Source organism: Terrapene carolina, unplaced genomic scaffold (assembly GCF_002925995.2).
Source record: "Terrapene carolina triunguis isolate 2854851 unplaced genomic scaffold, T_m_triunguis-2.0 Scaffold23, whole genome shotgun sequence".
In the NCBI taxonomy this organism is placed as follows: Eukaryota; Metazoa; Chordata; order Testudines; family Emydidae; genus Terrapene; species Terrapene triunguis.
The window spans coordinates 18,034,450-18,048,524 of record NW_020664374.1 but is presented as its reverse complement, the minus strand read 5'-3'; the positions used below and the strand labels follow the sequence as shown (position 1 = coordinate 18,048,524).

Below are 14,075 nucleotides of genomic sequence, written 5' to 3'. Positions count from 1 at the left end.
GACCAGTAAACCTGATACAGACCCCTGCTCGCTTGTTTACAATCTCATGTTTATTTCAATGGAGCCAGTGCTGTTGTGGCAGCACATGCTATGAACAGCCAAACAAGAACATTCTAAACTGCAAGGGGGCCTCACACTCAAACTATGACATCCATCAGAAAACTTTCCTGCGCTCGGGTTCACTCTAACACCTGGATATATTTTAACTGCAAGAGGTGTACATTTAGAAGCAGACATGCAATAATACATCTCCAGCCCATTTTCACATACAAGCGCAACTGTCACCTAGCAGGTTTTTATTTTAAGTTTACATTCACATTTCTCCATTCACGTGGCTGGCTTTTACACTGTAATGTTGTAAAGTTACATTGTTCTACTCTTTCATGTGCATTGATTTCAGCCATCAAGACATGGTCAAACTTACAACGAACAACTTTTCCATATATCTATATTCAGGCTGGGAAAAATTATGTGACTTTTCCTCACTCAGTGGCAACCAAATTCCCCTGACTTTTAGATTTCATTAAAATCATCATTAGTGTTTACTTTGTGTTTAAAAACAGATCTATATTTATTTCTAATCATAAAACTAGTATTTTCTGTGCATTGGGCTCATGCCAGAGTATAACAGTGATCTTGTTCTGTCATTTTTATTGAAGATAGTTGAAACACATCATTAGTGGCTGTTCAGAGGTGCTCTCTAATGGTGCTATGGGGCAATATAATTTTTCTTAGCCTGGTCACCTTAATATTTCAGGGCTATAACAAAGATAAACTTGTAGTGCTTTACAGTTTACAGACTTTTGCCAAATCTTCCTCGATAATTCATAAATGACAAAATAACCACAACCAATTACCACATACAAACATTTATTTTTAAGTTTCCATTGTACCCATTACTAAGAATTACATCATCAAAGCACTTTATGGCAGTGAAAATAGCTCTTACCCCTCTGACTCCATCCATTATTCCATTAAAGCTGCAAAAATGTGCAATCCGCTTGAAAAATAGGTTGCTTTTTATTTACTTTTTCATGAAAAGTCAAAAATCAATAACAAAAAACAAACAAACAAAAGAACTCCCCTCCCTCAGCTTTACAGGAAATTTACATCCAATCCTCTCCCGCTTTCCCCAAAATAACTTACAAAGATAGTTTAAAGTTTTAAATGCATTTTAAGCCAAGTGCATCTTTTTTATTTTTCATAATAATAATTATATCTTAAAAGTCTAAAAACCCATCATTTACTTTCTTGGAAAGAAGGCAGCGAGCCGTTGCTTTTTGATTGGAAGAATGTGTATCTCCTGGGAGTTCATTTTCTTTAACTTTACACTCCTGTTTTTGATTGGTTTCCTAAGAGCTTCTGCATTATCCCTAGGCTCTGGCTGATTCTTCACATCGTAACACTGCAGAACAGAGTCCTGGGGCATGTCCCTTTTGAAGGAGAAGTTTTTGGTGGATACTCCCGAGAGGCCTTTAATCTTGCCACAGAAAATCGTGGGCACAGCATCTTTGACAGAGACTATTACTTTGGCAGTCTGCGAAGTGCTCACAATCTCAATATTATTCCCAGCCTTGGGCTCACAGGCTGCTCTGCTGGTCTGATCCACCAGCCACTTTTGCTGCTGTCTCAGGAACTCGGCCGAATTGCTACCAGTCATTCTGCTGTCAACCTTGGCTGAGGCTTCGTGAGGTTTTGGAGGGGCAAAGGGGACAGTTGCACTGGAGAGTTTATCCATCATGGAGTGAGCAGCACTGTCCATCATAGATCCAGAGCAAATTGCATTAGTTGCCTCAGCATGGACCCCAGCACTGCCTGTCTTCCTGTAGGAAGCAATTGACAAATCTAAAGCACCATCTTCAGGGGAGAGCTGAGAACTGACCTCACCTGCCTTTAGCAAGGGCATCGTTTTCATGGAAAGATCCAGGGCCTCGTTCTCATTGTTCATCTTGATGACTGTGTGACGATTCAGCTGGGAAAATTCCCTGTGGTGGATGAAATCAAAGGGTTTGGATTCTTCTTTCTCCAGAGGGGTCTGGGTGCCTTTGCAGGAATACAGGGTGAACAACGGTGGCTTGGGGTAGTCTGGGTTGACCTTGGATTCAGCGCCGTGAGGCACAGGGATGGGGATGGGGATAGGGATGGGGACTGGGACTGGCAAGGGGACAATCACAGGATATGGCACTAGGAGGGTGGCTGGGGGTACTAGTGGAGATAGAGGGGAACTGAAGGCCTGGGGTGGAACAGAGGAGTAATCTGGGGGTGGCTGACAGGGTGATGAACCTAAGGTGCCCTGTGGAGGAAACAAATCCTGAAGAACTGCAGCAAATCCTGGTGTCTGAAACACTGGGGGTAAGATGGGCTCCTGGGTCTGGTTGGATGGTTTCTGATCCAGTAACTGGGGCTGTCCAACCGGGACAGAAGAACCCTGGAAAAGATTGCTGTGAATGGGATTTGTGGAGCAGGGAGCACCCTGAGGTAACACCAATGGAGAATTTAAATGTTGAAACACATGTTGCTCCAAGAGGACAGGTAGTGGAACTGGACCTTGAGTCGTCATAACATATGGAGTGTTGTTATTAGGCGCAATCTGCGGGGTGGTGCTCCCGGCTACTTGCAGGTGTATTGGAAGAACCACTGGGCTATCCCCTAAACAAATTGGCTGGAGCACTGTGGCTGCTACTTTCAGAGCTACCCCACTTTGCGATTCTGCTGGTGGGGTAAGGATCGAAGGGGCTGGGACAGTCACAAGTGGTGAAAGTGCTTTCTTCATCAAGTCTGTGGAGTTGATATTCCAGGCTTCAGCAGTTATCAGCTGAGCGACCCCATTTTCTAGCTTATTGTTAGCTATCGTGGAAGGAGAGTTGGTAACATCCATGGGCAGATTTTGTGTGTCCTTGTACAGTTCCTCCATTTTACAGGACTTCTGAGACTTTGCAGAAATTCACATTTACATTGCTGTCACCAGGATCCGCATTGGGTCAGGGCTGCCAAAAGCATCTGCACCAACATAGCTTGGCCTGCAGAACAGAAACATACTTTAGGCACTGCATAAATCTCATTCTTAAAATAATATTTGCAACTGCCTTTAAAAAGCCTATCACATAAAAGCTATAAAATGTTTCCACACTTCAGGGTAACTGCTCCATTATACTGTACACTCTATACATACATACTGTATATACATACAGTACATACATCTGTGAGTGTTATATGAAGAGTTCTGGGGAACTTATATTTAGCTATAAACAGAGATAATTTAAAGGCCTAAAGAACTAACTGCAGTCAAAGAAAAAAGTTCCAGTACATAGCATAAAAAAAGAACTGAGGCAGTACATTTTAAATTTTTAAACAAAGCTTCATGAAATGACAGGGTATGGCACGGTCAAGACACACTGCACTGTTTAAACTCAATAAAAAGTGTAAAAACAAACTTTCCTAAAAATAAACGTAAGAAACGTTCCATTGTGAGGTTGTGAAGGCTCTCCGTAGATAGGCTCCCCACTCAGCCTAAATTAATCATCCTTTTCTTGTCTTTGAAGATCCTAAAATAAATCAGACGATCCACGGATAGACTACATAGCACGTTCAAAAACTGCAGTAAACAGCACAACGAAGAGCAATCAGTAGCTCAGCAACACAAACACAAGACTGTGTAGTTTGGCAGTTTCTTCCCACTAAAAAAAAGAAACCTAAACCCAGCCCTCACCTCCTGCTCTAGAGCTAGATGACAGTAAAATGAACCAGAAAACTTATTAATAAGCTGCAAAGAATAAAAATCAAAGCAACTTTAAATTTATTTTAACAAGCTAATCCCTCATCTTAACTAAACAAATGTTAAGAAGTGTGGCGATCTTTTCCCTTTATGAGCCTAGAGAAATTTTAGCATATTTCTTAAAAAGATTTTCTCTCCCATAGAGGCAGTGAACTCACTGAATGCTCTCTCCCCCATGGAAGCTACCATCTGAAAAACTTCTCTTTAGGATCTCTTGATACAGTAGTACAGAAGAAAACAAGAAGGTGATGCTCCTAAAGTGTTCCATCCTGTGATAATAACTTCCATAGAAACTTGTCTATATTTAACTCTGTTACCATGGGGAAGTAGAAGAGCACCCCAAATTTACATTTCCACTTACGCTGACCTGAATTTTACTGCCTAAAGTTATATCTGCATTAATGTTCATGCTTTTGTTAGGCTTAACAGTTCAGGAGGTTTCCCCCCCTTATTTGTTTCAGTCCTGTTTCTTATTGAGATAAAATGACATGAAATGTAACTCCACAATTTGACATCTTAGTGTCTGATCCACAAATGCTTATGCAAGTGAGTAACCTAAAGCATGTGAGTAGTTTCACTGACTCAATGAGCCTATTCATGAGTGTAAATTTACGCACAAGTGTAAGTGTTTGAAGGATTGGGGCCATAACGCACAAGCTAAAAGGGAATATAATCAATCAAAGCTTGGCAGAATTTGATTTTTATTTTTTAATAATTTTGACAGATATCAATATTTATTTTTAAGCATTTTTTCCAATTTGTATCAATTTAGATTGGAAATTATGGGAGGTGCCTAACAATTATTTAATGACAGTAGACATTGAGATTCAAAAAGTTAAAGCTTAAAACACAAATTGTCAACATCACAGGTCAAAATATACAAAGTAAATCGACTTAAATCAAACTCCAGTAAGTTCTCAAGCAGCATTTTTCTTACTGTGCCTATGTGTAAATTTTGATTATTACTGATGGAAATATTTTGTCATTGGTTTGCGTGTGTATGGTGAAATCAACATTTACCAATAAAAATCTAATCCTTCCAAGATCAAATAAAACACATCCAACGGCAAAAAAAAAAAGACCAAGACAGAAAAAAATAAAAATAAAATTATGATCTCACTGTCCTCTCCTGTGACTTAAATCTTTGTATTGGGATGTAGGTATCACAGTGTGATACACTACAAAATATGTGAGCGGCCAATAGTTTAAGGCTGGCTGAATAATATTCCAATAATTTATCAAACTTTTATTATTTTAGTAACAAATTATTCTGTTATTTTCCCCTCTTACTCACCTAGTTTCTAGAACCAGGAGAATAATTTACGAATATTCGTATTTCATTAAATTCTTTGAATCAAACATCCACATATACAGGGTGTTGGTTTTTTTGATTATTTGCCCAGCTCTAGATAAAGCAAATTAATAAAAACAATTATTGAGATTTTTACTTTCCAAACAGAAAAACCCATAAGTGATTTAAACTGTAACAAATGCGCTTGAACTAACAAAAAAATCAGGTCAGCCTGTTTTTGGAACGTAAAGAACAAACATTTCTAAAAATAAAGATAATGCAGGTCACAGCACTTGGCAAGTTCAAGTTTTCAAAAACCAACACCTTCTTGTTCATGTTAGTAAATTAGAAAAATCCAGGAAAAGCATCTCCTTTTTAACCTCTGTTCTGCTCTGTTTTTAACTGTCACTTTCAAATTCCTTACCTACTATATTTGCCACCCATCTGGTTGCTTCTCTAAATGTTGGCACGCAGTAATGCATTCTGTATCCTTGGCAAATTAGGTCAGATTTCTCTGATTTTTTATTTATTTTAAAACAGAAATTTCTGTGGTTTCATGGGAAATGATGATCTTGTAAGGGCAGAAGACGACCCTCTATTCCTCTGCCAAGTTCAATTGACACTGAAAAACAGGGAATGCAGGGTGAAAATTACACTACATTAGAGACGTGATGACTTAGCATGCCATACAGACTCCAGGAGGGAAACAGGGATAACTGCAGGAGATGAAAGTATAAAACATAATAAAACCGCACACTGCTGCTTTAAAATGTTAAAGGGCTGGAGGCAGAGGACATAGCTAGACAGGGAAAGAAGACCTCGTGTATCATAATCTGACACCTTGGAGAAAAGGCTAGCGATAGCTTTAAACACGCTCAAATACTGTTTTCTATTCGGAGTCCTGTGTGTCTCTAGGATATATATTTTGTTGAAAATATTTTTGGCACTGCTTGAGGGTTCTGGCTTGTCAGCAACAGCGATGCAGAATTGTAAGAGTGGAAACTACAAAGGGGAAAGAGGGGGAGGCGCTGTGTGTTTTTAAACTATGTTAAATGATAAAGTAGGGGTTGTATTTTTTTCATTCTTGTCTCTCTTGCTAGTGGATAAGGGTGAATGACAAAACCCCCAAGGGCAGCTACAAAACTGATAAGAATCATTTTCATTTCACAGCGTTGCCACCTCTCACAATTTTACGCCGACTCTCTCAGCGCTTGGAGTCAGGGGATTATGGGGAAAATTTCAGCTTTCTTTTTTAAAAAGAAAAAGGGGATTTCTAGCCCTTCAGGTTGTGGAGAAAGGCTTGAAAATGTGCCCCCCCAAGGCTCCAAAAGTACCAGAAGGCCAAGAAAAAGACTCCCACATGTAATATTTTTACAATCTCATGATTTTGGAATGCATGGGGTGGGCGCTCCTGTTGTTCCTGCTCGGCAAAGCTCTAAGCAGGGGCATGCATTGTAGCTATTCATGCATGGGGTTGGAAAGGAAGGAAGAGGCGACTCCTCATCAAAAAAGAACCACAGGTTGGGGCAGAACAACAGACCAACTTTCACCACATCCAGCAGCAGCCAAGAGGACAGGGGAGGAGTAAAACAGTGGACACCACTCCAACTCTACTTCACTCTTACGACAGCAGCTAGCAGTCAATGGAGCTCCTAAATCAGTGTCTATGGAGAGCTCTCTGGCAGGAATCCTGGCAGCAGGGTTGGCCTTCTCTGCAGGGTTTTGTTTTTGGACCTTGCTGGCAGTCTTCCCCCTTCTTTTGCATCAGCCCCTGGCTAATAGGAGTCTAGTAAATTTCTTCAAGTCCTGCATTAGAGGTATGTTTAAAAGCCCACTGAAGGCAACAGAAAGACTCGGGAGCTCTGGATCAGGCCCTATTTGTGTATTTTCAATTCAGGACAGTAAATCAAAGACAGCAGAGAGAGAGAGAGAGAGAGAGAGCGAGAGCGAGCGAGAGAGAGCGAGCGAGAGCGCGAGAGAGAGAGAGAGAGAGCGCGAGAGAGAGAGAGAGCTCTCACATATAGGTCTATTTAAGGGTTAAAACACTGACCAGGTTTGCCAGAACTGGGGAATGGCAGCAGCCCCCCAAATCAGAACTGCATACATACAGATTTATAATGGTTAAAAGGCAGAATCTCGTAAATTCTGCTGTCCTTATAACATGACGTGCTCTGCCAACATTTTTCTCCTATATTAACTGTAAAACTGCTAGAAAACTAAACCTGCGCGGTTCCTCTCCTTTACACACATGTGGAAAGATAGCTTGCTCATTTCTATGACAGTTTGTTCTTATGCATGTGATCACAGCAGAGAATAGATGTAAAATGTATTTTTATATTTCACATAATCATATAAAACAACATGGGTTTAAGATGTGATAGACTCAAAAGTAGAATTGCCCACTGCACTGTTTATAATATTTTTCCCTTCTAACCTACAAGCCAATCCAACTAGACGATTGCCAATACCAGAATATTCACTTATAGAAATAAAAGGATTTATTGGGGCACTGCAAGTAACAACTCCAGCAAACACATGCAGGACTAAATCTTCCGATAAACCTCCTGACCAGATACAATGACGTAATATCAAAACAAGACAGCAACTTAGTCCTAAAATAAAGAAACAGCACTACCTGTTGGTGGAGGTGCGGTCTACACTAATTATTACATTTTATTAAAAATGTGTATATGTACTGTGAATGCAGAGATGAAGAGATCCAGGAACCTAAGGAGAATTTTTTTAAAGGACCATCTCCCCTTTACTCTGTACTCCTTGTTAAGGAATCCAAAATGTAATCGAAATTCGGAAGAGTAGCTGAGCTATTTTTTCCAACTTTAATGCTAATAGTCATAGCTGTGCTATATTTCTCTCTGCATTAAATTAGAGTGGGTTTAAAAAAAAGACTTCTGAAAGAAACCAAGACACTAGGACCTGCCACCTGGACACTACACAACACCTCAACATCATTAATTTATCAAGAGTACACCTTACCAGAAATGAATTATCTATACTTGCCAAGGGACTGAACTTCTCCCGCACCACAGAACCTCATACTATACTAACATGTGGAGGACTAAAATAATTTTTTCTCCAATTCTACCACAAAAAATTATTTCACAACAAAGATGACATCACCCACAATTACCATGTTCCCACTGACAAGTCATAAAAAAAAAAGAATCACCTGACTGGACACCCCCCAACAGACAAAACCATTCAGTTGATCATTACATTGATTGCTTCAGGCAAAAAATAATTGACAGTGAAATCCTTCATAAACATCACATCCACCACCATCTCTCCACCTTCACTTCCACCAAAGCTATACAGCCACCAGCTACTCATCAAACAGCAAAGGAGGTGCCATCGTAGTCCTCAACCATGATGACTATGTCAATGAGGCTAATGGACAACTCTCTGACACCACCTACTATAAAGAACTCAAGGAAGACCACGCACGCCGCAATTCGCACAGGAATTTAAAGATATCATCAAATCCTTCCCCCAAACAACTCCAAGAGAAACTCTACAACCTCATCCCCCCATGAACCTAGCCAGGAACCTTCTACAGGTTTCCCAAGATACACAAAAAAGGGAACCCAGGCAAACCCATCATATCTGGCCATGACACTCTTACTGAAGGACTATCTGGACTCATAGAAAACATCTTCAAACCATTCACCACACAAAGGGCCAGCTCTCTCCAGGATGCAACTGACTTCCTCCAGAAACACTGCAACACTAACAACCTCCCTCAGAACATCATCCTTGCCATCATGGATGTCACCTCACACCAACATCCCTCACAATGATGCTTCGCTGTCTGCCTCAAATATCTACAAGACAATGGACAACTCTCAAATATCCACCCCAAACACATCGCTACACTCATCCATTTCATTCTTACCCATAACAACTTTACATTCCCCAATATATCAATCTCTTCATGACTCATCTCTAGAAAAAAAAAAACACTGGAAAAATGCACCACAAAACCAATGATATACCTAAAATACATTGATGATACAGTATTTTCATCCTCTCGACACACTACCTAAACTCCCTCATAAATTTCCATCTCAAGTTCCAACAACTACCACCCACCCATCAAACTCTCTTCAGAATGCTCCCACACCAGCATCAATTTCCTAGACATCGTGATTAGCTTCAACAATGGAATCCTACAGACATCTATATACAAGAAACCCACGGATCACCACACTTACCTTCACAGATCCAGTCACTACCCCAGACACACCAAGAAATCTGTTAGCTACAGCCAGGCACTCAGATAACTCAGAATATGCTATGTGGGAGAAAGTGCAGGATACACACCTTAAAACACTTAAAACCACCTGCACAAAACAAGGACATTCCACCAGAGAAGTAGATCACATCATGGAACAGGCCACCCAAATACCTGAAAGAATCTGATTCAATACTGAGGGAAACACACACACACACATATAACCGTCTGCACACCCCTAGTTGTCACTCGAACCCATATGAGATATCATCAAACAATTACAACCCCTACCTGCTGGGGGCCACATCTTGAAAAAAATCTTTCACAAACCCCCTCTTCTGGCCTTCAAACAAACCCCCAACCTCACCAAGCTCGCCACAGACCAGGACACACCAATTCAAAGCAACACCAGACCCTATCATCACAACAAATGCAAAACCCACAAACATATCTCCATGGCTACAACGATTAATACCCCATACAATACACCTTTCAAGATCCATGGGTCCTACATGCGCCTATCACAACATGTGGTGTACCTCATCCAGTGCATCAAATGCCCCAACAACTGTGGGGGTGAAAACAGACCATCATTATGCTTTCAAATGAACTCACACAGAGAAATGATAACAGACAAAACACACTATCACTCCTAGGCAAACACTTTTCACAAAACAATCACTCCATATCTGACCTCCCAGTCCTCGTCCTCAAAGGAAACCTGCACGACACCTTCTAAAGACAAGTCTGGGAGCTTAAATTCATCACTTTACTAGACACTAAACATCATGGACTTAATGAAGACGCTGGTTTTATGTCTCATTACAACAATCTATAACTCCTTAATCTTATGACAGCAGAGACGTTAATTGCCCACCTCACCCTGAATGGTCTCTTGCACCATGTGTTAACTTCTTATGCTTAACAATCTGTTCCAACTTGTATTTAATTGTGACACTCTAAATACCTTTCCCAGACTTGAAGAACAGCTGTGTAGCTCCAAAGCTTGTCTTGTTCACCAACAGAAGTTGGTCCAATAAAAGATATTATCTCAGCCACCTTGTCTCTCTCATTAAATAACCCTTAAGATTTAATTTCATAGAATAATTTTTCAGTGTTCATGTCAGACAGCCTATTTAATGTCCATATTATAATGCTGCAATTTAATATAAGTGAGTGAAATCTTAAAATTTCCTCTTACCATCTACCAAGCTTCAGTGCCAGAAGCTGATTTGATTTCACTTACTGTTTTAATATTTAATTTCTTTTTGTTTGTTTTAATGTAAAACAAAACTCACAGCACTGAAAATAGACCTACTATAAATACAGCTAGGTTCCCCCTGGGATGGTGATAGGAGTTAAGTGCACAGGACCATGCAATGATATATGTTATTTTATAGGAAACTACATGTTAACTACATGGAAATCCCATTTAAAAGAGTGGTGATTAATTCTATCATGTCAGCACTTACGTGCCATAAGATGGAATCACAGAATTTGTCTCTCTAAAACCATTAAGCCCAGCTTATCCTTATATTTTACCTGCTTGTATGCACCACGTCTTGCGCCTTATCTCATTATTCATTGTTTAGAGAGCATCCAAAGTGTGCTAGGCATTTTACAGAATAAATTTAAAGAGTGCCCTGCTGTGAAGTGCTTTGCTTAGAATCGTAGGCCTCAATCCTGCAATTGAGAGTGTGTGGGACACTAATGGGGCTCCGCACAGGCACAGCAATCTGTCTCCACTGTGTCAATTGTTGTGGTTAAGCTCCTTTGGGACAGGACTGCCTTTTCTGCTTATACAGTGGAATCTTGGTCCATAACCAGGTGTTACCCCAATACAAACAATAAAATGGAAGGATCCAGGCCTGTCAAAACTGGTTAAAAGACAGGAAACAAAGGGTAGGAATAAATGGTCAGTTTTCAGAACAGACAGAGGTAAATAGTGGTGTCTCCCTAGGGGTCTGTACTGGGACCAGTCCTATTCAGCATATTCATAAATGATCTGGAAAAAAGGGGTAAACAGTGAGGTGGCAAAATTTGCAGATGACACAAAACTACTCAAGATAGTTAAGTCCCAAGCAGACTGCGACGAGCTACAAAGGGATCTCACAAAACTGGGTGACTGGGCAACAAAATGGCAGCTGAAATTCAATGTAGATAAATGCAAATTAATGCACATTGGAAAACATAATCCCAACTATAAAATGATGGGGTCTAAATTAGCTGTTACCACTCAGGAAAGAGATCTTGGAGTCATTGTGGATAGTTCTCTGAAAACATCCGCTCAATGTGCAGCGGCAGTCAAAAAAGCTAACAGAATGTTGGGAATCATTAAGAAACGGATAGATAATAAGACAGAAAATATCATATTGCCTCTATATAAATCCATGGTACGCCCACATCTTGAATACTGCATGCAGATGTGGTCATCCCATCTCAAAAAAGATATATTGGAATTGGAAAAGGTTCAGAAAAGGGCAATAAAAATGATTAGGGGTATGGAACAGCTTCCGTATGAGGAGAGATCAATAAGATTGGGACTTTTCAACTTGGAAAAGAGACAACTAAGGCGGGATATGATTGAGGTCTCTAAAATCATGACTAGTGTGGGGAAAGTAAATAAGGAAGTGTTATTGACTCCTTCTCATAACACAAGAACTAGGGGGTCACCAAATGAAATTAATAGGCAGCAGGTTTAAAACATACAAAAGGAAGTATTTTTTCACACAACGCAGAGTCAACCTGTGGAACTTTTTGCCACAGGATGCTGTGAAGACAAAGACTATAACAGCGTTCAAAAAAGAACTAGATAAATTCATGGAGGCTACGTCTAGCAATGACTATTAGCTAGGATGGGCAGGGATGGTGTCCCTAGCCTCTGTTTGCCAGAAGCTGGGAATGGGTGACAGGGGATGGATCACTTGATGATTACCTGTTCTGTTCATTCCCTCTGGGGCACCTGGCATTGGCCACTGTCAGAAGACAGGATACTGGGCAAGATGGACCTTTGGTCTTACCCAGTATGGCCATTCTTATGTTCTTCTGTAATGTAACATTATGTGGGACAATAACAAACAAGGTGCTTGAGGGAAAAGAAGGTGAAGACAGACAAGTCCTGTCCCAGTCCTGTACTGAACTCTACAAGGGCAGATCCTTGTGCCTACACGGTGCTCAGTGTGGGATTGGAGACTTACACTGTAAGCTTTATTCAAGAACAATGTGTTTTCTTTTAGCTTTCTACACCACCCACCCTATGAAACTATGACAGGATAGAAATAACTAACAACATTAATCAGTACTTCAGAAGCCTAAAGAGCAGTACAATTGCCAACCCCAAGTGCTCAATGCTCATGAGTCTGACCGCAAAGAATGATGAAAATTGTTTTTTAAAAAAGAGTGAGATCTCAGAAAAAAATCTGGGACACCTTTTATTTGCCTTCTGGTATTTGAGCCTGAGGGTTAACGTTTCAAGCTTTCCTCCACCACCATGAAGGTTAGAAACTTTCATTCCAAAAAGTTGAGATTCTCAAATGAGCACATGACTCTAGGAGCTGGGATTACCAGAAAAACACCAAATAGCACAAAACTCACAACAACATCATGGGAATTGGCAACAGTGGACATGTAGGGTTTTCTTTTAGCATATGCAAAGCACTACACATAAAAGCAAAGTTATAAGCCCTGATTTCAGTAGAACTGCAAGGTGAGTAAATTATAGCAGAATTTGGACCAAAATAGTCTTTAAGACTTCAGAGCTCAGGAGCTACAGTTACAAGGGGGAAAAATACCTTATGCGTGTTGCTCAGCCTCACTAATACCATTGCCAGTATTAGCCTGGGTTGTTCAGTCTTCACTCCAGCAGAACTCCCATGGAAATTAGTCAGTAAAATTCTGATTTCAGTTACACAAGGATACACTGGGAGTAACTCGACTGTAGAATTATTCCGATTTACACAGATATAACAGACCAAAAACTGTTCTAAGGATCATAGAATCATGTCAACACATTGAGTGCATCTACACTGCAGACAGAGTAACTGCAGTACGTGTAGACATATCCAAGCTAACTTTAATGTAGCTAGTGTGAGTACCAACAGCAGCAAAGCCAAGGCAGCACAGACTTGCTCAGGTAGCTAGCCCATGCTGAAGTACTCAGGGTCCTGGGCACGCTTGTACAGTCCATGCTGAAGCTCCTGCTGTCACAGCTTCACTGCTATTGGTACTCGTGCTATCTATATTAAAGCTGGCTTCAGTACGCCTATACGTGCTGCAATCATAGCTCCAGCTGTCACCTAATCGCACCTATTAAAGGCATCCTCACATAAAGGTCCCCCTCCCCCTCTCTCTCATAAAAAATTATGAAGATACACACTGACAAAAGGAAATAAATCCAGCATTAACTCAGGCACCCCTCATCTGAAGGGGATATTTTATTTATGTGCATTTGGGATGGGGCTTTGGTGTGTGTCTTGTTTTTCATTTCTGCACCTGTTCTGACAGGCCTGGTTAGCAGGCCGTGTTGCTTACATTTACTCTGTGTTTAATGATCCAGTGGCTTTCATTTACATGGGTGCCCTATAAATAAAAACTGTATTATTTAATTGTCCTGGGGGGTTGAGGGCAAGTGCTTTTTAATTTTAAAACCATTAATGGATTCTCCCGCACACTCCCACCCCCACATTCTGTAAGTGGCTCCCAGGTTGAAACCTCACATGTCATCTTCCAAACTGGAATCCTGTGGGGGATTCATTAATAAC

General features: G+C 40.5%; 1 protein-coding gene across 1 annotated transcript in view; it reads right to left on the bottom strand.

The window, feature by feature from the left end:
- Positions 1 to 898: 898 nt before the first annotated feature.
- The window catches only part of LOC113406158 (retinoic acid-induced protein 2-like), a 63,198-nt gene continuing 50,021 nt past the window's right edge, over positions 899 to 14,075 (bottom strand). The window contains exon 2 of the mRNA XM_026649164.2: positions 899 to 3,020. Within this exon, the coding sequence (XP_026504949.1) occupies positions 1,244 to 2,914 (1,671 nt within the window). The 5' untranslated portion in view covers positions 2,915 to 3,020 and the 3' untranslated portion in view covers positions 899 to 1,243. The remainder of the gene's footprint in view (positions 3,021 to 14,075) is intronic.